The sequence below is a fragment of the Muscardinus avellanarius genome, assembly GCF_963383645.1.
Source record: "Muscardinus avellanarius genome assembly, chromosome: 12".
NCBI lineage: Eukaryota > Metazoa > Chordata > Mammalia > Rodentia > Gliridae > Muscardinus > Muscardinus avellanarius.
The window spans coordinates 13,898,095-13,922,156 of record NC_137798.1 but is presented as its reverse complement, the minus strand read 5'-3'; the positions used below and the strand labels follow the sequence as shown (position 1 = coordinate 13,922,156).

The window sequence follows — 24,062 nt, the reverse complement described above, 5'->3', positions numbered from 1 at the left end:
AATAGTTGTAAAAAGCTGGATGTGGTGCCCTTCACAATTCAGAGAGACCCTGTTTCACAATAAAGAAGGGGTGGGGTGTAGCTCAGAGGCAGAATGCCCTGGGTCCAATCCCCAATATCACACACAAAAAAAGTTGCAAAAACCCTAAAACTAAAAAATCTGTACTCTGAAAAGGCACGAAAAAAAATTTAAATGTACCTTTTCAAAGACTTCCTTCTGTCATTCAAGCCTAATAGTTAATATTCTAAGACAACTAGTCATAGCTACCTTAAGCTCGGGTGACAGAAATTAATGTTTTTATTGGCTTTTCAGAATTGAGCTTTGTTCTTGGTCTCCTCGACCTGAATGAAGAGTCATTTGTCTGGTAGGCAAAGTTTTCTTCCACACCACATGTTAAGTTTATTTATTCATTTATTTATTTATTTATTTTTGGTACTAGGAATTGAACCCAAGGGTGTTCTACCTCTGAACTACACCCCCAACCCTTCTTATTTTTTGTTTTGAAATAGGGTCTTGAAAGGTTGCTGAGAATCTCACTAAGTGGCTGGGGCTGTCCTTGAACCTATGATTCTGTCTCAGCCTCCCAAGTGCTGGGATTACAGGCGTGCACCACCATGCCTGGTTTACATGTTAGGTCTTAGATTGTGGTTTCAGGAGTTGCTTGGCAAGACAGTGACACTTCTGTAGCTGGTGAGGTTCTGGAACATGTTGCAATCTACTTCCACTGTGAGCCTATGGAGCCCCAGGTGTGTGGGTGTGAACTGGAACTGGGTACACAAAGTACTTCCGGGCCGCACAGAACCTAATCTGAAATAAAGGAAGAAGCAGATGTAAGTTCTTTCCCAGGGTTCATTGCTCTGCTGGTCGCAGTGACTCTGATCCTTGATTAAAGAGATGGACCATGAAAAAAACATCTCAGTACATTGTTATTAAGACAGAGGTGAGTCGGGCGTGGTGGCGCACACTTGTCATCCCAGCGCTTGGGAGGCTGAGACAGGAGGATCACACAGGTTGGAAGCCAGCCTCAGCTACTTAGGCTCTCAGCAACTTAGTGAGACTCTGTTTCCAAATAAAATATAAAATAGGTCTGGGAGTATAGCCCGGAGGTAGAAGAGCCCCTGGGTTCCACCCCAGTACCATAAAAAAAAAAAAAAAAAAAAATAGACAGAGGTGGTTATAGGAGGAGAGAAGACAGGAGCCTCCCTATGCTGAGCCTCCCTACTGCATGATTCAAGAATCCCCGGGCCTGTATTGGTTGGTTCTATCTTGTTTGCGTCACAGTGGGCTGGTGTGTGATGATGAGATGCCGTGGGTGGAGCCCTCACGGTTGCTGAGCATGTCAGTGCGCCGTCTGGTGGAGTTTGGAGCTGTAAACCTAGCCCCGTAGACCTTTTGGTGACTGAGAATGGTGTAGATTTGTGTTGAGCCTTGCTCCAGCATGGTCCTGGGAGACCACAGAGTCTGGTGAGATGTTGGTGTGCCTCCCCTGGTCTTACTGCAGGAGTCACTCACTGGTTTCGTGAGGCTGAGGCAGTGGCACAGTAACCGTATACCAGGGACCTCAAGGAGACAGGAGAAGGGATCTGGAACCCTCCCCTGAGGTCCAACAGGATGCGGTGGACATGGTGGAAAAGGCCATTTGCAACATCTAAAACTAACAGGGGACGAATGCACCGAATACATGCAAACTCCTACAAATTGACAGGAAACGGAAAGAAAAGTACCCAAGGATAAGGACAGACCGTTTACAGAGAGGAGGAGGTAGGGAAGGCTAGCGTGAACAACAGCGAAATGTTCCCTTCTATTAAACTAGAAGAAAGTAAAAGACATTGCTACCAGCAGAGAAGAGAGATATAGAAAGTCTCCTGTACTGTGGGGCGAGAGCAGACTCCTGCAGCCATTCTTCAAGTAAATCTGACGCCACCTGCACCCAGATCATAGCCTATAACCCAGCAATTTCATTCCTGAGCATAACCACCGCTGACCTCACCAGGTTTCAGGTATATGAGGGGGCGTGCCTGAGGCTGCTTGTTGACTGCAGCATTACTGTGGTGTCCCAGAGGTGGAGGCACCCTGGGTGTCCCCCGCGGAGCCGCGGGGTAGGAAGTGGCAGGTGTACATGACAGGGCATTATGTTTAGAAGCAGTGACCTTGACATGTTCATGAATCCTAAGAACAGTTCTAAGCAAAAAGCAAGTAGAACACTTACAGAAGTTAAAATACAGACTCACGAAGCACCAGTATACATTTCAACATACTAGTGGAAGGACGCACATACCTACAAAAGGATGTGGAAGGTCAATGTGCCTAGAGAGCGGGAGTGAGAGGGAATAAACTAAGCAAAATCGCGTGCTGTTGTGGTAACTCTCGGGACACACTGCTGACCCCTGTGGACGTGCGGGTCCTGAGATGCGAGGGGCCGTTTAGTAGGCTTAAATTTTTTTTTTTTTTTTGGTGGTACTGGGGTTCCTGGAAACCCTTCTGCCTCCAGGCTACACTCCCAGACCTATTTTATATTTTTATTTGGAAACAGGGTCACTTAAGCCAATGCGGCTGGCTTCAAACCTGCGCGATCCTCCTGTCTCCGCTTCCCAAGCGCGGGGATTACAAGTGTGTGCCACCACGCCCGGCAGTAGGCTTAATTTTTAATTCAACTTCTGGAGTATTTATTCTGTCTTTATAACCCTGGAATGAAACACAAAGACACACACACACACACACACACACACACACACACACACACACGGGTTTGGACACAGGAGTGTTCTACCTCTGAGCTACACTCCCAGTCCTATTTTATTGTCTTTATTATGAAACAGAGGCTAAGTTACTGAGGCTAGTCTCAAACCTGTGGTCCTTTAGTCTCAGCCTCCCAAGTTCTAGGCTGACTGCCAAGACTTTGCTGCCCACCCCATCTCGGCATCTACATGTGTGAGAATCCATGTAGTCATAGGCGATTCTCAAAGTGAGAAATAAGCCCCGAGAGAAGGTGTGGCCGCTGGCAAAAAGTATTCTCCACTCTTAGATATTCTTTCATAACTACTATCCTTTTGGTAATGATTCTTTTAACTCTCCAAACGAATTGCTCCGGTGGGAAAAAGATCAGGACTGCGAGAAAAAATTGAATTCATGTAAAATAATCTTTCCAGCAAACTTTCAGCCTTGCTCAAATGGTAATTAGATGAGCCTTGTTCAAATGGTAATTAGAGGCAGTAGCAACATTCCAGTCCACCTTTGACCTTGGCTTTTACACGTAGTAATAGTGATGCCTGGAGTTACAGCGACACCACCTGGTTAAAAAATAGCTATGTCAAAACAAAGGACAGATAAAATAGATGTGTAAAGATGAAAGAAAGAAAGAAAATATGGTGAGAATAAGAAAGTATTTTGTATGAAGAAGAGCTTATCCTGAGATTGGCCCGAATGGGAAAGAGAGAATTAGGGTAATCAGAAAAGAAAAGAAAGTTGCAGAAGGTTAGTGATAGGAATATGGATTATTAAAAGAGGGAAAATGCTCAGCTGCTAGAGAAATATATCTGACAACTAAATCTAAAGACTTCATGTTATTTCTTGGTGTTTACCTGCTAAACTGTGTCATGAGTTTGTTTAAGTTTTCAGACAGCGGATAGTATTGCAGACAAAATCCAGCAGACGTTCATCGAAATTCCCTAGGTCATCATGAAGGAACATGGATTTTCCTTACGATAACTATATGAAAGCTGGAATCTCAGACTTCGTCCCCCATTATATATATAAAGGAGGACATTGGACTAAGCCCTAGGAATGAGCTCCGAAAGGGTTAAAGAAAACTCTTAAAAACTGGATTCTTCGAGAGTGATCTTAAAAACTAAATTCTTCAAGTGATTTTGGGTGTGACTTTTAGCCAAATAGAAGCCTCTGCAGCTGCAAGGTCAGAAGGCCCACCTGAGATAATGGGACTGATTTTAAACACAAAGACCTGGGATATCCCAGGTCTTTACTTTTGTCTTGTTCAGGGTTGGTAATTTGCATGTGTATCTCTCTTTTGTACCTTGGGTGTTTTGCACTTCTTTTTACTAGAAATTCACTGGGAGAGGGGAAAATATAAAAAATCTTGTGTCCAAAATAAAGTGTTCGATTGCACAAGAAGCATCGATCCATGTCAGGTTCTTTTTAAAGCGCCGATCATAGGATTATTTTCCTAGGAAAGAACCGCTACAGATAAGAATCTGTAGAAAATCACTCTGTCCTTCCCCACCTTTACTGAGACCCTCGACCGCGAGCAAACTCGCGCCCCATTGGACGAGCTGGCTTTCGGCAGCTGACAAGAGTTCTCTCCTGCACCAAACAAAAAGATGTCTTGAGACATTCGTTTCGGGTCCCTGCCATTCGGACCAGTTGCGCTGTCAGTGGGATGAGAAGCTTACAGTCTCTCACCTGTATCTCCTCTCTCTGTGAATGAGCCCCCTTCCAAAGATGGACATCACGCAGTCCTTCATGGAGGAATCTAGGGAGTTCTGGATGCTGACGAGGACCGTAAGAGGTTGATACTGCTCCACTTGCTCTGGCATCTGTGAGAGGGGCGACACACGGAGTGAGGCAATGGGCGCAGAGCGGCAGCCACCCCTCCCCTCCTCAGCTGCACCTCTACTCTGCCACCCCAACTCAAACTGCGCAGCTGACCTGTGTGTGTGTGTGTGTGTGTGTGTGTGTGTGTGGTCCTGGGGCTGGGACTCAGGGGGCTTTCTACCTCTGAGCTACACCCCAGCCCTATTTTTTATTTATGTTGAAAACAGGGTCTCACTAAGTTGCTGAGATCCTCACTAAGTAGCTGAGGCTGGCTTTGAACCTGCGCGATCCTCCTGTCTCAGCCTCCCAAGCGCGGGGATTACACGCCCGGCTTCTCAGCTGACTTCTTTACCTTCTTCCTGCATTTTCTCTAACCCTGGATCCCTCGCTGACAATCTCTCGTGGTACTTCTCTTCTACTCTGCTTAGAAATCTTGGAGCGCTTCCCACTGTCTTTAGGATTCAGCTTAAACTGCATTCAGGGTCCTTTGTATCTGTTCCCAGCCTCTCTGTCCAGCCTCACCTATTCTTCCCTTGTCTAAAGGACACTCAGCCATAGAGGGACCTCCCCTCCCCAGCCCCCTCAGGCTCCAAGGAGCCTTTGCACCTCTTGGTTCAGTCTTCTACAGCCCTTGGTATATCCCTCGCTCTGCACTGAAAGTGCATCCATTTCTCAAGGCCCAGAATCGTCCTTAAACCCACCAGCAGAGGCTACCCTAAACTTCTCTTATCTTACAGTGCTTCTTTACAGAAGAGACCAAATGCGTGTCTTCTTAGCAATGTAGAACCTCCATGAGGGGAAGGACCAGCTCTCGTTCATTCTGGCCTTGATAGACTTGTGGAACTGCCTACTTTTATGATTTGGGGCACGTGGCTTTTTAGGACTCAGTTTTTGCTCATCTGCATAATGGTAACAGTTCCACCTCATAGGGCTTTTGTATTGAAATAAAGGAGGAAAAAATACTTTGGCATATGTACAAGGTGCTAAATAAACACAGGCTCTTATATCCCTTAAGTATGAAGGCAGCAACTGCAAAGGTCCAGATTTTAGGAACCCTTACTAAATCAACTAAAGAGCTGGGCGTGGTGGCGCACGCTTGTAATCCCAGCATTCGGGAGGCTGAGACAGGAGGATCACGGTTCGCGGACAGCCTCAGCTACTTAATGAGGCCCTCTGCAACTCAGTGAGACCTGGTTTCAAATAAAGAATAAAAAATAGGGCAGGGTGTGTAGCTCCGAGGTCAAATGCCCCTGTGTTCCATCCCTAGACCCGCAAAAAAAAAAAAAAATAAATAAATAAATAAACTAAAGAACTTGGAAGATTTAACAATACATGTAAGAAACCACCTCTTTTTCTTTCTTTTCTTTTCTTTTCTTTTTTTTTTTTTTTTGTGGTACTGGGAATTGAACCCAGGAGCATCCTACCTCTGAGCTACACCCCCAGCCCTCTTTTTTTATTCTTTGTTTTGAAAGCAGAAGGCCTAAGTAGCTGAGGTGGGCTGCAAACCTGCGATCCCCCTGTCTCAGCCTCCCAAGTATTGGGATTACAAGCGTGCGCCACCACGCCCGGCAGAAACCACCTCTTTCCAGGCAGGGCCCTCAAACCCAGCGCTGTCATCTGCTCTGACACTCGGGCTCGGGCTCCTTCTGAAGCAGCAGCAGCAGGTGAGAGCAATTCAGGAAAGAAGCAGCGCCTACCTCGATGGCCAGGTGGGGTCTGCAGATGGCCACGTCTTCCTGGGCAAAGCAGCTGAGCCCGGACTCAGAGTGTGTCGCCACCGCAGTGAGCCTGAGGAAGCTGTTCACAGGTGGGTCTCGCTCGAAATGTGAGAAGGACAGGCTGGTGGTTATCCTCTTAACTGAAACACAGGGCGGGCAGGCAGTGCGGGCTGAGTGTGCACACTCCAGAAACAAGCCATAGTTCCGCACCCGGGGCAAAGAGCTCAGGGTCTCACTGGGGCCGGGAAGATGCCTCGTTCTCCACGGCAACTGGAAACCTTGCACTTACACCCTCCCCTCATTAGAAGACCACCTCGGCGGGGTTGCCGAAAAGTTCCTGTGCGTTACAAGTGCCCTCATCTAATAACAGGGGGTGGTGTGTGTGAGTTGAGATTCCACAAATGAACTGTTTATCTCAGAACTTGCCACAGAAGAGTTGCTAAATACCTGCTCACGCAGTTCCTTCCCGTTCCCCACTTCTTCCATTTTGTGGAGAAAATGTAGCTGTTCGGGTAGGCATCTTCTCGAGCTCGGGCTCCCAGTCCCGACCTGCAGAGCTAGACATCTACCCCCGTGGTCTTGTCCCCGTGGGGTGAGATGAGGTGTCCCCTGCCTGTGTTGAGCCCCCTGCATTGTATTTATCTATTTAGCGGTGTTGTAAATAGAACCCAGGGGCACTCTTTCTCCCAACTACACTCCCAGCCCTACTTTTTATTCTTCATTTGAAACAGGGTCTCACTGAGTTGCAAAAAGCCTCCCTGAGTAGCTGAGATTGTCCTCAAATCGCAATCCTCCCATCTCAGCCTCCCAAATGCTGGGATTACACGCCCGGCTCCTATAATATCTGTGTGTGTGTGTGTGTGTGTGGTACTGGGGGTGGAACCCAGGGGCTTTCTACCTCCGGGCTACACTCCCAGACCTATTTTATATTTTATTTGGAAACAGGGTCTCACTAAGTTGCTGAGAGCCTCACTCAGTAGCTGAGGCTGTCTGCGAACCTGGATCCTTCTGTCTCAGCCTCCCCAGCGCGGGCATTACCAGCGTGCCCAGCAGCCCGGTGTCCTCTGCGTTTTCAGTGTGCGGCCCCACTCACTGTTCAGCCTCTGCATCTCGGTCTCCTGGTGTGTGTCGCGGGGACTAATGAGATGATGCACCTGACACTGTTTTGGCAAATAATAAGTTTCGAGCCGGGCGTGATGGCGCACGCTTGTAATCCCCGCGCTTGGGAGGCGGAGACAGGAGGATCGCGTAGGTTCGAAGCCAGCCGCGGGCCCTGGTTTAGGAGACCCTGTTTCCAAATAAAAATATAAAAACAGGTCTGGGAGTGTAGCCCGGAGGTAGAAGGGCTTCCAGGAACCCCAGCACCACCAAAAAAGAAAAAAATAAGTGTCAAATACTAGTGGTGGTTATTCCGCCGGTCCCTTATTTCCACGGGGATTGGATCGTCAGTCATAACCCACCCCTCCTGAGGCTCCAGTCTCTCTCTCTGTGCTGACTGTTTTCCTCATCAGCATGTGAGCAGATTCAGCTGTCTCCTAACACCTTCTACCCAGCGCCCCGGCTGACTCCCGCAGCTCTCCCTTCCCCACCATGCTCCAGGAAGGGCTGCTCGGCTGGCTGGGTGCTTCCACTCAAGCTGTGCAGGCCCAGCCGGCTGGTCTTTGCACTGCTCCTCACCAAGGTGGTTCTCCCATGATGCTTTGCAGCCTGAACACTCATGACCTCTCTGCCTGCCTGGCTGGGCCCTCCCCTCTTAGACTTTTGGGTCTCCCTTACTCTGGGCTTTTGCTCTGAAGGCTCTCTAAATGCTCTGCCGGGCTCGCTCCCACCCTCTCTTCTTCTCACAGGTTCATCCATTCTCCATAAACTCATCGACGCCCCACTCTTGGCCGCCTGCTCTGTGCTGAGACTCCCTCAGCTGGTCTACAGCGCAGGCCTCCATCTTGGTCACCAGGTTTAGGGTTCTAGTTTCCCCTGGCCATCTCTGATTGGATGATTCATGGACTTTTAACAAAATATGCCATCACTGAGTTAATTCATCTCTCTCCCTAAACCTGCTTTTTCCCATTTTATAGTGACTTAAAACAAAAGTACTAGCCGGGCGTGGTGGCGCACGCTTCTAATCCCAGCATTTGGGAGGCTGAGACAGGAGAATCATGGTTCACAGCCAGCCTCAGCTACTTAGTGAGGCCTCTGCAACTCAGTGAGACCCTGTTTCAAAATAAAGAATACAAAATAGGGCTGGGGATGCTGCTCAGAGGTAGAATGCCCCTGGGTTCCATCCCCAGTACTGCTAAATAAATTAAAACAACAACAACAACAACTGGAAGCACTCCACACACACACACACACACACACACACACACACACACACACACAATTCTACACACACTGACAAGTCAATGTATCCTACCTCCTTAATACATTTCAGTTCTCAATGCTGCTACGTTAGTCTGGCCATTTTTGGAGTCTATTCCAAAATCTTCTACCCTCTAATCTAGTAGTTTTCAACAATGAATGTGCACTAAAATCCTTCAGGGAGCTTCAAAATACAATTCCAACTCCAGACTGCATCCCAAATCAATCACATCAGGTGCTGGCAGTGAGGCATCAATTTCTTTAAAGTTCCCCAGGTTGAGCCAGGTACGGTGGCGCCTGCCTATAGTCCAGGTACTTGGGAGGAAGATCCCAGACAGGAGGATTCCAGGTTCGCAGTCAGCCTCAGCAACTTAGTGAGGCCTTCTGCAACTCTAAAAGAATAAGGCCGGGCGTGGTGGCGCACGCTTGTAATCCCAGCATTCGGGAGGCTGAGACCAAAGGATCGCGGTTTGCAGACAGCCTCAGCTACTTAGCAAGGCCTTCACAATTCAGTGAGAACCTGTTTCAAAAATAAGAAAGACTAGCCAGGCGTGGTTGCGCACACTTGTAATCCCAGAATTTGTTTGTTTGTTTTGGTGCTGAGGATTGAATCCAGGACCATTCTACATCCCAGCTATTCCCCACCCCGGCCCTTTTTATTTTTAAAAAGTTCCACACACAAGCCAGGTGTAGTGGCAGACACCTGTAATCCCAGTATTTGGGAGGCTGAAATAGAAGGATCTCAGGTTTGGGGACAGCCTTAGCAAGTAGTGAGACTCTAATCTAACTAGTAAGATCCTGTTTCAAAATAAAAATAAAATAGAACTGGGGGTATAGCTTGGAAGTAGAATGCCTTTGAGTTCAATCCCCAGAACAACAACAAAAACCCCAAATAGGATTTGCTGAGGATTGCAGGTGTCTGCTACCATGCCCGGCTATGTGAAGAGTTTTAAAATTCTGATATTTATAGCTGGGCGTGATGGTGCACACTTGTAATCTCAGTACTTGGGAGGCTGAGACGGTAGGATCACAGTTTTGAAGCCATTCTTGGCAACTTAGCAAGACCCTGTGTCCAAATAAGTAAAATCAGGCTGGGGGTATAACGTGGAGATAGAATGCCTCTGGTTTTAATCCCCAGTACCACACACACACACACACAGTAAAATTCTGATTATTTTGAAAACTTTTTGATATTTGTGTCCGCCATGGAGTTTCTGATTTAATTGTCTGGGATAAAACACAAGCATCGGACTTCCCCAGGTGTCTCTGATGTGTGGCAAAGGCTGAGGAGACTTGCTCTAGTCCCAGGAATCTCAGCCTTGGAATACACAGGGAGCCTTACAAAATACCAGTGCCTAGACCCCATCTCAGGACAACTAAACAAGAATCTTAGGGCCTGGTATGGTGGTGCACACCTATAATCAGGCTGAGACAGGAGGATCACGGATTCAAGGCCAACCTCAGCAATTTAGCAAGGCCCTCAGCAATGTAGTGAGACCCTGTTTCAAAATAAAAAATAAAAATAAAAGGGCTGGAGGTATAGCATAGAGGTAGAACACCCTTGGGTTCAATGCCCCAATAACACACACACACACACACACACACACACACACACACACACACACACACAATCTTGAGGAGCAAGAGAAGTCCATGCACATGTTCCTTCTGTCTGACGCAGTTGGAATTGTGTGGGTTTTTTAGCCTGTGTCAGGCCCAATAAATAGATAGTAAGTGGCTGAATGAGAGAGCGTGAGCAGCGGAGGCTCAGAGCGATCTCGGGGAGACCCGTGGCCGGGCCTGGGTGGAGCCAGGGTGTAGGGGTGCGTTGTGGGGACATAGCGTTACCCAGGTTGGCGCTGAGTGTGAGGGTCAGCTTCTCCCTCCAGAGCTCCGCAGCAAGGACTCCGTTGTAGTACAGAGCCTGGGCCCCAATCGCCAGCTGCACCACCTTCTGGTGGTCCGTGGGGTTCACGAGGATCACGGAGAGCTGGGCTTCCCCCCGCAGGGGCAGGGAGCTGGGTGCCTCCAAGAACAGGTACAGAGGATCGGGCCGCTGGTAACTGGGAGCGCGGATGCCGCTGCCTTTGCTGCTCCTCATTTTCTCCTTCCAGACTTTCTCCAGCACCTCTTTTTCTTGAAGGGATCCTGGAAAACAGATGAAGCAAACTGGCCTTTTTGCCTGCCGGGCGCAGACCCTTCTCAGAAAAGTCTGGGCTAGCAGTTGTTTACCCACTTCTGCTCAGATACCAAAGTCACAAACACTTCGTACATCTCTAACGTGATATTTAACCACAAACAGCCTGTCAGGCAGACCCACCACAGACCACAGATAGTGTCTCTTCCAAGCCACTCAAGGACCAAGTTCTTCAAATACTATGGTTTTGCCCTAAACAAGGAAGGAACAAGCTTTTTTTTGGGTGGGGGGAGGATACTGGAGCTTGAATCCAGGGACATTGTACCTCTGAGCTACACCTCTACCCTCTATATTTTGAAACAGGGTCTCACTAAGTTGCACAGGGCCTTGCCAAATTGCTGAATCTGGGCTTGAACCTGCAATGCTCCTGTCTCAGCCTCCCAAGAACTGGGATTACAGACACGCATCTCCAGACCCTGCTAAGGAGAGAGAAAACTTTGAGATCCGTCAACATGGTCTCTGAGGACAGTGTTGCAGGAAACTGAATCTTCCTGCGTGAAGGAATTGGGACTTACTCCAATGGCAGTGGGGCCAAGGGAAATTCTGGAGCAAGAAAGAAACATCATGACATTTGTGCCTTAGAAAGCTCTTTCTGGAACCTAAAAGTTGAAGAGGGAACCATGCTGGAGAGAGTGGAAGCTGGAGGTCCAGTTGAAGGCTGTTGTAGTCCTGTGGACAAGGAGGGGTGGGGCCCTGGATTAAGTGTAGGCCGTGGAAAAGAGCAGAGCAGACAGAGTCACGTGAGGCCGGTGTGAGGTGCTGAAGGGAGTCTGCAGGGTGGTATGAGCCCTCCTGTTTGGACAGATAGGCAGGACACGGTGCCGCTGGCCCACATGGAGGAAGAGGTAGGGGATGTTAGAGAAGAGGGGGAAAGGGGCAACTTCAAAAGTCTCCTGGGGCTGGGCATGGTGGTGCATGCCTATAATCCCAGTACGTGGGAGGCTGAGACAGGAGGATCGCAGGTTTGAGGATAGCCTCAGCAAGTAGTGAGAATCTCAACCTAGTAAGACTCTATTTCAAAATAAAAATTTAAAAAAATTGGGCTGTGGGTATAGCTCAAAGGTAGAATACCTCTGGGTTCAATTCTCAGCACCCTAAATAAATAAATAAATAAATAAGTAAATACATACATACATACATACATACATACATACATACTAAAATAGGGCTGGGGTATAGTTCAGAGGTAGAATGCCCCGGTCTCAGTCCCCAGCACCCCCCACAGTCTTCTGGGATGTGGGCTTGATATAGAATGTGTTGCTTCACGGCACTAGTTCTCCACTGGGAGAGATTTTGGCCCCGGAGGACGTGGGAACGTCTGAAGACAGTCTGGTTGTCATACCTGGAGCGTGTGGGGTGCCGACAGCTCATGGAGAGAGGCCGTTCTTGCCGCTAATATCCTAGGATGCACAGCCCCCGTGACAAAGCGCAATCTGCTCCCAAATGTCACTCGTGTCGAGCAGGGCTGAGGAAGTGTGTTTTACCTGGTGGGGAGGACTGGGACTTTTTCTGCCCTGCCTGTCTGGCCCTCTTTGCAACTGCAGGTGCTGAGAAACCTGGGGCCCTTCCCTGGCGGTACCTGCAGGATACTTGTAGTTCTGAGTGATGTCCTCACAGCGGTCGCTGCCCACAACCTTGGTGCTGATGTTGTTGCCGACATACTTGGTGTTGGAGTCGGTCAACTCCAGTTTCCCGTCCTCACAGCACTTCCAGACCACACACGAGGCACTGACCGAGGCAAAAAGGTCTGATACTGCGGGGGTCAGCTCCAGTGCCCCGTGCTTGACCGCTCTGACCGGGACCAGGTCACAGGATTCCAGGACTGAGGGAGAGAAGGGTCAGTGAACAATAGGGCCACCCTCAGGCCTCTCCTTCTCTCAGAGCCGCTCACCTCAGTGTTCGTCCTGTACCCTGTTTTTCTTCCCCAGGGTCGAGATCAGAGGGTTTCTGAGAGGGCATCACAGAGGTGAGGCTCACAACTATGTAGTCAAAATATTTGGGGGTCATTATGTATGCAGGAGCCCTCTCAGATACCAGACAAAAAGGATCTCAGAGGAACGTACTTAGTGTGTAAGAATTCCCAAGCCAGATTTCCTGCAGGTATGATGGCGACAGGTCACCTTTCTTGAGCGCTTGCTATGCGCCAGGTTCTGTGCCAGTTCTGTTGGTGGGTGAGGAAGAGCCTTCTATGGCTGCTGAAATTTCCTTCTCTGGCCTAGCTTATCCTGAAAAGTTCTCCATCCATATCCGGAACCTCAGAAGCCCCACCCAGCAGGATCTTAAGCCCCTCTCCTTTCACTGAGATGTAACTTTTCAGCCCGCTCCACCAGGTGGGCCTGTCCCCACCATAGCCCATGGCGGGACGCTGAGCAAGCTGGCATCAGGTCGGCCTTCTGCTGGACAGTCTTTTTGGACTGGAGATTGAACACAGGGTCATCCTAGCCCTGAGCTATACTCCCAGCCTGATTTTATTTTTTATTTTGAAACAGATCTCACTAAGTTGTTATCCTCCTGTCTCAGACTCCCAAGTACTAGCATTACAGAGGTCCACCACCATGCCTGGCCACCATCTTTCCTCTGCTTCTCCTGTTTTAGAGGATGTGGATTCCCGGGAGCACCTGCTGCTCCTGTTTCCTCTCCCAGGGGCTCCCCTTTGGCTCTTGCAGCTCTGAGCAGCCCTGGTTGGTGCCCGGCCCAGCCCTAGGCTTTACCTCCACCTTCTTTGGGAACGCATGGGTACAAGATCTGCCATCCATCATAACCCTGGGACAGGTCAGGCCTGGTCATCCAGCACTCTGTGGAAGTCTGGAAGATCCTGAAGGTAGCAAAGGCAATAATTCAAGTTGAGGGGGGAAAAAGGTGTGTGGAGGAGGGCCTAGAAACGCAGCCCATCAGAGTCCTTGTTACCATGGTGACAGGAGGACGCTGTGAAGGTGTCTGCCACTACAGGCAGGGGTGTGCACACCACCACTGACCACGGCTGCCTGCCTGTGGGAGTCATGAAGGCCCACTCTCAGTGCCCGGCCTACTCAAGGCGTGGGGTTCCCATGGCTTAGCATGCAGGCTCAGAGCCCTTCCTGGTCTGGAACCCCATCTCCTCTGGGCTTCTCACCAGATGCGGCCTCTCTGGCCTTCTCCATTCTGGAGCCCCTCCTCACTGTAGTACTCGTCCACCAGCAGGCTCCCGCCAGTGCCCTGGGCCGAGGCGAACGTGGTAACCACGCGGGCTGGGATTCCCAGGCTTCGCAGCACTGCGGGGCAAAGGCACAGGGTGTCTGAGGGAGCGGAGAGGCCAGGGCTGGGATAGGGGTGCGCTGTGTGTAACTAAAATTGTCAGTGTCTCCTCTGCACGGACTCTGTTTTAAATGTCAGGTGACATCGTGGAAGGGGGAGGGGCTCAGGTCCAGGAAGTCAGAACTGACATCCAAGGTCAGGACACATTAAAGCTGAAATGGAGGTACAGATTGCCCAGCACCTGAGCACAGAGCAGGGCGGAGGATTACAGTAGGGGCAGGGTGCTCTGGGTGAGGGAACGTTTCTGGAAGAAAGTGAGTTTGGGAGCAGAGTGTACAATGGGGGCTGAGGTTTGCTGAGGGCGGGAGTGGCGAGGCCAGCTGCTGGTCTCTTGGCGGGACAGAGCCAGTTTTGGGTGGGGAGAAGGTGGGGATGTGGCGGCAGCGCCTGCTCTATTCCTTCCAAACGGCTCTGTACCTGTGCAAGTGACAGCAGCCAGCACCCAGGCCTGACCCTCATGCACGGGCCGTCCTTGGCCAGTGAGCCACTGCCGCAGGATGGGGGCGCTGCCCCGGCGCTTGCTCAGCTCGGCCCCCTCCTGGGCAGCCTGGGTCTGCGGGATGGGCAGGATGTTCTTCTCCTTAATCGCATGCAACTGGTGGGAAGTGAGTGGTGTCAGTGAGAGGCCCGCAGGACAGCCCCCGGGGGCAGCTCTATGGGCGTGGAGCAGAATCACCTGAGGCTGCACACTCCTGGCCCCCCGGGACCCACTGGGTTGTCATCTCTATCTAGCACCCAGGCCCGGGACTCCACCTTTTAAATAAATCCCAGCTGGAACCACAGAGCATGAGACCTGTCCTCCCTGGAGCTGGTTCCCCTGGTCCTGGGTCCCCCTGCCCCATCTCCTTGGAGGTTTTTTTGCCCTGGCTCTTGGAGGCCATTTATCCAGGCTTCCTCCCCCTCCCAGGCTGGCCTTGACCCTTGCCACCTCTTCAGAGGGGACCACAGAGGCACAGGAGGAAACAGCACATCGCGCCTCTGGAAGGACTTTCAGGGACGAAGGGAAACACCAAGCTACCTTCATGGGCTGCATATTCTCAGGAACCATTAAGAAATAAAGCCGAGTCCCTGGCCCATCACAGTGGCAAGCCTGGACGAGCTGACGGAGCCGTGCTTGGGGCCAGGAGGGTGGTGGGCTGGGAGGGGCGCTGAGGGATCTGGGCCTCTTTGGTCCTCAGCGGGCTCTCCTCTGGAGTGCCGGTGCCTCTGATTTTCTTGCCCCTGTGCGGCCTCTGCCTGCCCTACCCTCCTTGTCCTAGACCTTTCTCTGAGTACTGTCCCCCCACTCTAGGAGTAGAGCACTGAGATGGGGGCTTCCAGGGCCCCAAATGGAACAGGTCTGCCAGAAGTCTCTGGTCCCACTCCTTCCTCCCTCGGGCTCCCGGCTCCTCACTCACCAAGGCGCCCAGCACGCGGGCCACGTGCGCAGGCTGGCTCCACTCCTCCACCTTCTTGTCCAGGCCTAGCAAGCCCAGGCTGAGGTCCACGACATCTCTCTCAAACTGCACGGACACACGGGTGTGCAGGTCAGGCACTCATCCCCGGGACAGCCCGTCATGTCATCCCCTCCACCCGAGCGGACGCCTCCCCCTGCCTTGCTGGGCCCTGTGGAGTTCTGGTTCTTCCCTCCTAGCCCACATCCCTGGTCCCTGTGTCCTCTCTCTGACTCTCCCCGCAGGGTGGGAGCTCCAGGACCAGCACCACTTCCTTTCAAGCTCCTGCTGCTGCGCACCTGGCATGGGGCAGCTCTTGCTGGGGGAGCCCCCAGTCTAGGACTAGGGGTGGACATGCGGCCCCTCAGATTATAGGGCTCTAGTAGAGACCCCGATGCAGAGGGGGAAAACACAGTGGACAGATTTCCTCTGCTTTTAGGGGCTGGGGGAAGCTTTCCGAGGATCTTAAAAGATGGGTAGGAGTTTTCAATGGGATGAAGGAGAGAAGCTACTCCAGGCAGGGTCAGCCTGAATGCTGTGTAGCTAGAGCTCTAGGCGGCTCGTGGTGGGAGGAAAGCAGCCCTGGCTGGAGGGCCCTGGGCATCAGGCCTGGCGTTTGTCCTCTACAGAGGGGGGGCTTAGCAGAGGCGTCATGGGCCACAGGTCTGAGGAAGATCACTCTGGTAGCTGTGGAGGATGGGGTGATGTCACCCGGTGGGAAGGGAGCCACCGCAGGGCTGAAATGGGCTAAAGAAAGGGCTCCTGACCAGAGGCTATGGTGAAGGTTATGGGATAGCCACTGCCCTTCCCCTTTCCTGGGGTCCTTCGTACCTGGCCAAAGTCCCAGGGCTCTTCCTGGATGCAGTCAGCGGTGCCCAGGTATATGAGACCGTTCTGGTTCAACAAGTATTCACTGCGTTCTGCTTCATTCTCCAGGAATACAGTGTCCTCTGGTAAGAAGCAGGAGAGGGTGGGGGCTGGAGAGGCACCAGGCCTACCCTCCATGTTCAGTCCTCGGCCCTCCCGACTCAGGTCAGATTTGGCTACAAGGCTCGCCTGCAGCTCTGGGCCTACTGGAAGCTGAGGAGGAAGTCCCTCTTCTAGTGCCTGCTCTGAGACCCAGCCTAGAGCGCCTGGGTCGGTCAGGGTGTGGGCTCCAATGGACAGCCAGGCACATAGAAGCCAACCTTATAAAACCTGGTGGTTCCCAGAAGACGCTTGTAGCCAGGGCAGTATCAGCCCACAGGAAGCTGGAGTGACCCAGGGAACCTCCCCGTGGCCTATTATGTCTTTCCTACACATTCAGTATGGAAACAATAACAACAACAAAAAAGCATTTGGGGGTCAGGATTGGTGGTGCACGCATGTAATCCCAGCATTCGGGAGGCTGAGACAGGAGGACTGCAGTTTGCAGACCACCTCAGCTACTAAGTGAGGCCCTCTGCAACTCAGTGAGACCCTGTTTCAAAATAAAGAATAAAAAATAGAACGGGGGTATAGCTTGGAGGTAGAATGCCCCTGGGTTCCATCCCAGTACCACACACACACAAAAAAGCATTTGGGAGAGAAAAAAAATGAGTTAGCATAGGTTAACCTAACCAAAGTGAGCGGAGGGAGAGGAGCACTGGGCGAGGCAGTAGGGAGGAGGAGTGGGGGTTGGGAAGAAGGAAATCCGAGCACTGGACTTGTGCGCTGGGGGTTTCCATGGGTCTAGGACTCCCATAGTCTCTTACCAGAACCCCCTCCCTCATTTGAGGGTTGTTCTGGGCATCCTGAGGCCATCGCCCACTCTAGGAAGCTGGGACCGTGTAGGGAACCACTCTGCTTGCCAAGTCCCATCTCTCTGAGCTGGTGGTGGATGGAGTTGGAGGAGGGTCAGACTAGTTCCTGGGAGTGATTAGAAAGGACTTCTAGACAATCCAGAGGAGCTACTGGGCTCTAGCTCTTTGGGGCCCTTCAGGCATCCAGCTGGGATGAGGGTCCTCATGGCAACAGAGGGATAGGTCATTAGAAATCAGGCATCCTGACAAATCTGGGGTCTAAAATCACAGAAGTGTACCCCAAGGAGCCTTCGAAACCTGTCTGCCCATCCTGCGTACTCTCTATGAAGTCAGCTAGACAACACTTCTTCAAAACTCACTTTCTTTTTTTATTTCTTTTTTATTTTTTTGGTACCAAGAATAAAACCCAGAGACATCCTACCTCTGAGCTCCACTCCCAGCCCAATTTTTTATTCTTTATTTTGAAACAGGGTCTCACTAAGTTACAAAGAGCCTCACAAGTAGCTGAGGCTGGCTGTGAACCTGTAATCCTCCTGTCTCAGCCTCCCAAGTACTGGGATTATAAGCGTGCACCACCATGCCCGGCTCTATTATTTTTCTTAAAGAGAACCCTTCAAATCATATAAGCTCTGGACTCACAAAACTCAATAGCACCCTAGAGACAGACTAAAGAGACGAGAGAGAGAGACAGACAGACAGACAGATCCATTCCATGGGCCACCTCCTCCCTGCAGCTGTTTCTTGTCTGAGTACTGTTAGATAAAGAGTAGCCTTCCTGGAGTCATCTCAGAGAGTCTCAACTCCTGCGGTCAAAATAGCCAGAGCTAGTGTCAGAGTTTCAGTGGGAAATGCTGCCAGGGATGATACCAAGACAGGACACGGGGTCTGGGAAGGCACCTACAGTGAATGAGGGGGCTGCTCACAGGGTCCAGGGCAAATGCTCCCAGCCAGAGCTGTGCCCCAGCACCAGCACCCAGGTCCCTGTGCAGCCCAGGCTGGCCTGGGTCCAGACTCACCTCTATTCCAGGGGTTAAAGAGCACTGTGAACCGGCCCAAGCGGAGTTGTTCCCTGCCTGAGACCTGTAGCAGAAGCGAGTAGTGGCCAATGATAGCATCCATGGGCGTGGTCACAGAGATGCTCCAGGACTGGTCATCTCTCTCCTCCACCGCCGCACTCCACCATTTGCGGTCCCCCAGAGAAGATATGGGGAATGTGGCTTGGGTCCCAGTGGTCTTGGAAGGCTGCTCTCCTGCAATTACGCAGCGATGGTTCAGTCATTTGGATTTCTTGGTCACAACTCAGAACAACGAGGTCAGGGTATTACAGAGATGGAGGAAGCGAAATGGGCTTTGGAGGAGAATGAAAGAGGCCTGTTTGGCATTGAGGGGCAGCAGAGGGTGAGGGGAGGACACAGGTCCCGGTGCTCAGGGCCGACATCACGAAGGTTCCCAGGCTACAATCTGGTTATAACAACAGGATGATCAAAGCCTGAAGATGCTCAAGTCCATCGTGTAAGATGGCACAGTATTTGCATATAATCTAAATATATTTCCTTTAAACTTTAAATAATCTCTAGGTCACTTATAGTACCATATACAATATAAATGCTATGTAAATCATTATTATGCTTTATTATTTAAGGAATTCTGGCAAGAAAAAAATTCTGTATGTGTTTAGTACGGAACCCCCACACACACACACATACCCCAGCACCTCCACTCGACTTCCCATTTGTGGTTGGTTGAAGCTGAGGATGCAGAACCCGTGGATATGCGGGCCTGACAGTGCTTGCTTCATATGTGTGGGATGAACATATGTAAAGACTAAAGGAGATATTGTTCCGGATGTGGTGTTGCACACCTGTACCCCAGCACTAGGGAGGGCGTATTCCAGGCAATCCCAGCAATTTAGTGAGACTCTGTTTCAAAATTAAAATTAAGGCCGGGCGTGGTGGTGCACGCTTGTAATCCTAGTACTTGGGAGGCTGAGACAGGAGGATTCAGGTTCGTGGCCAGCCTCAGCATTATTTCAAAATAAACAATAAAGCCGGGCGTGGTGGCGCATGCTTGTAATCCCCGCGCTTGGGAGGCAGAGACAGGAGGATCGCGCAGGTTCGAAGCCAGTCGCGTGCGCTGGCTTAGGAGACCCTGTTTCCAAATAAAAATGTAAAAACAGGTCTGGGAGTGTAGCCCGGAGGTGGAAGGGCTTCCAGGAACCCCAGTACCGCAAAAATAAAATAAAATAAAATAAAATAAATAAATAAGTAAACAATAAAAATTCAGGCTGGGGGTAGGTGTAGCTCTGAGTTAGAATGCCCTTGAGTTCAACCCCCAGAACCATAAATAAATAAATAAATAATAAGGAAAGGAAGGAAGGAAGGAAGAGGGAAGAAAGGAAGGAAAGAAGGAAGAAAGGAAGGAAGGAAAGAAGGAAGGAAGGGCTGGGTTGTAGTCCCTGGGTTCAATTCCTAGAACCCCCTCAAAAAAGCAGGATTATTTTTTTTGCAGTTCTGGGGATGAAACCAAGGAGCATTCAACCTCCGAGCTACACCCCCTGTCCTATTTTTTATTTTGAAACAGGGTCTCACTAAGTTGCAAAGGGCCTCACTAAGTAGCTGAGGCTGCCTGTGAACTGCAATCCTCCTGTCTCAGCCTCCCGAATGCTGGGATTACAAGTGTGCGCCACCACGCCTGGATAAAAAGCAGGATTTTAAAATGAGATATTACATATAAAGAACTAGATTTAATGTTTGACATGTAGTACAGATTCAAAAAAAAAAAAACTGGCAGTTAAGCCAGGAGTGGTGGTGCACGCTTGTAATCCCAGTACTTGGGAGGCTGAGACAGAGGATCATGGATCGTGGACAGCCTCAGCTACTTAGGCCCTTGAAACTCAGTGAAACCCTGTTTCAAAATAAAGAATAAAATATAGGGTTGGGGGTGCCGCTCAGAGGTAGAATGCCCCTGGGTTCCATTCCTAGTACCACAAAACAAAAAACTGGCAGTTAGTTATTATATTTATCCTGACTTAGATTACATTCAGGACATATAAACTGATTGATTTACAAACAAAATAAACCCCTTAGTGATGATGCTGGGATAAATAACAGTTTGTTTTTTGTTTTTGCGGTACTAGGGATGAACCCAGGGAATTCTACCTCCGAACTACACCCCCAGCCCTATATTTTATTCTTTATTTTGAAACAGGGTCTCACTGAGTTGCAGAGGGCCTCACTAAATAGTAGCTAAGGCTGTCCATGAACCGCAATCCTCCTGTCTCAGCCTCCCAAATGCTGGGATTACACACGTGCACCACCACACCCTGCTAAATAACAGGCTTTTTGTCTGTTTTTGTGGTGCTGGAGACTTAAGGGCATTCTAACTCAGAGCTACACCCCAGTCCTATTCTATTGTTTATTTTGAAACGAGGTCTAAGTTGTGGAGGGCCTCCTGTTGCTGAGGCTGACGGTGAACCCATGATCCTCCTGTCTCAGCCCCCCAAGTACCGGGATTATAACTGTGCACCACCACGCCCTGCTAAATGACAGTTCCTACGAACATCGTTTCGTGGCACTGTCACAATAGCTCTGCCAGGTGGGCAGGACTTGAGACCCAGCTGCACTGTGGGCCGTTTGCTTCTTGGTTTCCTGGTGGGATGCTGGAGAGAACCCCTCCCCCAGACCAAAGGGGTCTAGGCCTGTCCCACCTACCGGTTTGCACAATGAGAGCCACCTTCTTCAGGGCGGACAGAAACCTGCTGACTGGGGCTCGGAAGTGCAGGGTGATGGTGAAGGGCTGCCCTCTCCGCACGATGAGGTGCCGGGAGCTGATGGCAGCGGTGTGATGCTCCTTGTTGTTTTTTGCTGCCTGGAAGTCACATCTCTTGATACCCAGGGCTGTCACGGGAAAGATAAGAATCCTGGGTACTGGGCAAATGTGACGATGCAAGTAAAAGCGGAGAAACCAGGGTCCAAGTTCTTGGCTTGATTTACTGAGCCGTGAAGCCTCAGGCAGAAAACAGAAGCACACAGAGCCTTAGTGTCCTTAAAGAATCATCCCTCCATGTGGAGTTGTGGGGATTAAATGAGGATATACATATGTCATATGTATCAGCCCTATTTTTATTCCTTATTTTGAAATTTACATATGATATATGTACATGAGGATATATATATTACACTTAGGACAGTTTCAGACACATATTAAGTCCCATTAAATGGAGCTGTTGGTTTTTCTCTCATTATAGAGGGCAGTTTTGTTTTCATCGTTGACCTCCTTTTCTGGTCCCAATCTCAAGCAATGGGTAAAACCCAGAATCTCGTTCATCCCCATTCGTTTTTTTCTTAGACACAATCAGTTAATTTTTAGAACTGGTTTTGAGTTCACTGAGTCCAATTCTCTCGTCTTACAGGTGAGAAGAGCGAGGCTGAGAGCGGGAGCAACTCCCCTGAGATCATGTGTGCACTGTGGCCTAAAGGCTCATCCCACTCATGGCACCATGCAGTCCAGAAAAGCCCTAAGAGGAGGCGGCCTGAGAGTGTCACGACAGTCTACCTGCCAATTCGTATTTTACCAGAGGAAGAGTTGGGGTAGGGGACAAGGATCAGAGGAAAAGAAATATGCTCAGCAAGCCCAAGATAAGGCACAAGAGTGGGGGGAAAGTTTGATTCCTCACTAGCCAAGGAGCTGTGTACTTTTCATCCCTTTGATGGCAGAAGGCCCTGGGGAGCCTTGGTCTGAAAGGCAGCTGGCAGGTGGCATGGGCTCAGCTCCTGGGAGGGAGGAGCCACGGCTTTTGCTTGCAGGTGGGGAGTAGGACTAACTTACTCCAGGAAAGAGCTCTTCAGGCTCCCAGGCATGTCTTGGCAAAGTTGGGGTACTCCTCCTTTAGTTCCCAGCCTTACTTGCTTGGAGCTCAAGGCCAGAGAGAAAGGAGAAAGAAAGAAAGAAAGAAAGAAAGAAAGAAAGAAAGAAAGAAAGAAAGAAAGGAAGGAAGGGAAAGAAAGAAGAAAGAAAGAAAGAAAGAAAGAAAGAAAGAAAGAAAGGGAAAGAAAGAAGAAAGAAAGAAAGAAAGGACAGACCTCTACAAAGAAAATTATAAAACATTGAAAAAATAGAAGATCTTAGAAGATAGAAAGATCTTCTATGTTCATGGATAGGCAGAATAAATATCATCAAAATGGCCATAGTTCCAAAAGTGATCTACAGATTCAACAAAATAAAGAAAGAAAGGAAAATAGCTCATCTTCTTTACTTTTCCTTCCATTAGTGATGGAGCTATAGAAGATCCCAGTGATAGAAAATTAGGGGAGAGAACTGACGAGGCTGAATATGAAGAAACATGAGAGTGTGTGGAGGAGAAAAGGAACATCCCTGCACATCTGATCCTGTGGCCCTAGGTGCCCCGCGCCCCCTTATCTACCACTTGGTCAGTCAGGCCATCGTAGTAAACAAAATAGCCACAGCAAGGCTGGAGTGTGTACGTTGAAATACACCAGTGCTCAGAAACCTGAACGGCTCCACTGTAGACTGAGCTGTGGCGGCGGAATGGGGTACGCTCACGCGACTGGAGCCTTGGTGATTTGAACCCACCCAATGACCACAGTGGTAGCAAGAGCCACTCTTCAGAATCCATGTGGACTCTGCTTCTGTCTGGAAGCCTCCCCCTGCCTCCTCTTACCTGGCAGGTGCCTACTTATGTCCCAGGACCCAAAGGCACCTCCTGTAAGGTCTCAGCTGGCTCCTGCAGGTGAGGTCAGTGTCTGAGCCCTGCGACCTCCCTTCCACTCTCGCCAGCACCTCCTCGCTTTATGGCCACCGACAGCTTAGCTCTCTGCCACCCCTCCTGCCAAGAGCCTCCTGGGCGAGGGTTTCCATATCTGCATCTCCTGCCCAGCAGTGTGCTGAACGCAGCAATTAGCAGTCAGGGCTTGCTCAGTCAGTGGACAGATGAGAACATTTATTTAGCCAGCCTGAGGAGATTCTCAGATGTCCACAGGGCCTTGGGCCTGCACCTGTGCTCACTGACCCTGGCAGGGGTCCTCAAGCTTCTGTACCCTCAGATCTGCCTGGTTTCTTGCTCAGTGTCTGCTGCTGCCCCTTTTAGGGAGATTTCCTGACTCCAGCCTCCCCTTTGCTTCCAATGGACTGTGAGGTGTGACACCTTCATGCTTTCCCAGGGTGTGAACTGTTCAATTGTGAGCAGTTGTGTTATGATGGTCCTGGGATTCGCATCTAAACCCACCTTCCCAGCATCACCATCATCATCACCGTAACTACGACCTCTAACTTACCACCAGCCACCTTCCCCATGACCCACGGAGCCACCTCCCCTCACTCCACAGCCCTGGCACCATCACCATTCCGCCTCCTTTAATGGAAACACAGAAACACCTGGTGCTGGAGGAGCTGAAGAGTTCAGGAAGCGCTGTGGAGCGCCGGCTGGGCTCACCTTGTCCCATGAATGCAGGCCACCTTTATCCACTTGAGTGCTGGAAATGCCTGTCTTGAATGATCGTTTGCGGCCCCCCTCTCTGAGCCTGTCTTCCAGACAGAAAATGATGGGGAACTCGTATTGCCTCCAGAATCGGTAAATAGCTAGATTTCTCTCCCCGCCTCTTTCAAACACCCTGACAGGTTTCCTCTCTCTTACTCCCCCCTGCTGGTATCTGCTAGACCAGCTGCAGGGAGGAACCCTCTTTAGGTTGTATCTCTTGTGCCAGGAGGCCAGGCA

General features: G+C 50.3%; 1 protein-coding gene across 1 annotated transcript; it reads right to left on the bottom strand.

Annotated features, from left to right (window-relative positions):
* Window positions 1-650: 650 nt before the first annotated feature.
* Window positions 651-23,641, bottom strand: EPB42 (erythrocyte membrane protein band 4.2; the record flags this gene model as incomplete). Its single annotated transcript, XM_080707038.1, has 13 exons — window positions 651-807; window positions 4,417-4,550; window positions 6,246-6,406; window positions 10,473-10,772; window positions 12,401-12,643; window positions 13,533-13,636; window positions 13,934-14,072; window positions 14,533-14,710; window positions 15,513-15,617; window positions 16,380-16,498; window positions 18,346-18,579; window positions 21,040-21,225; window positions 23,623-23,641. The coding sequence occupies 13 exons, from the start codon at window positions 23,639-23,641 to the stop codon at window positions 651-653; spliced, it is 2,079 nt and encodes a 692-aa protein (XP_080563164.1).
* Window positions 23,642-24,062: the final 421 nt, after the last annotated feature.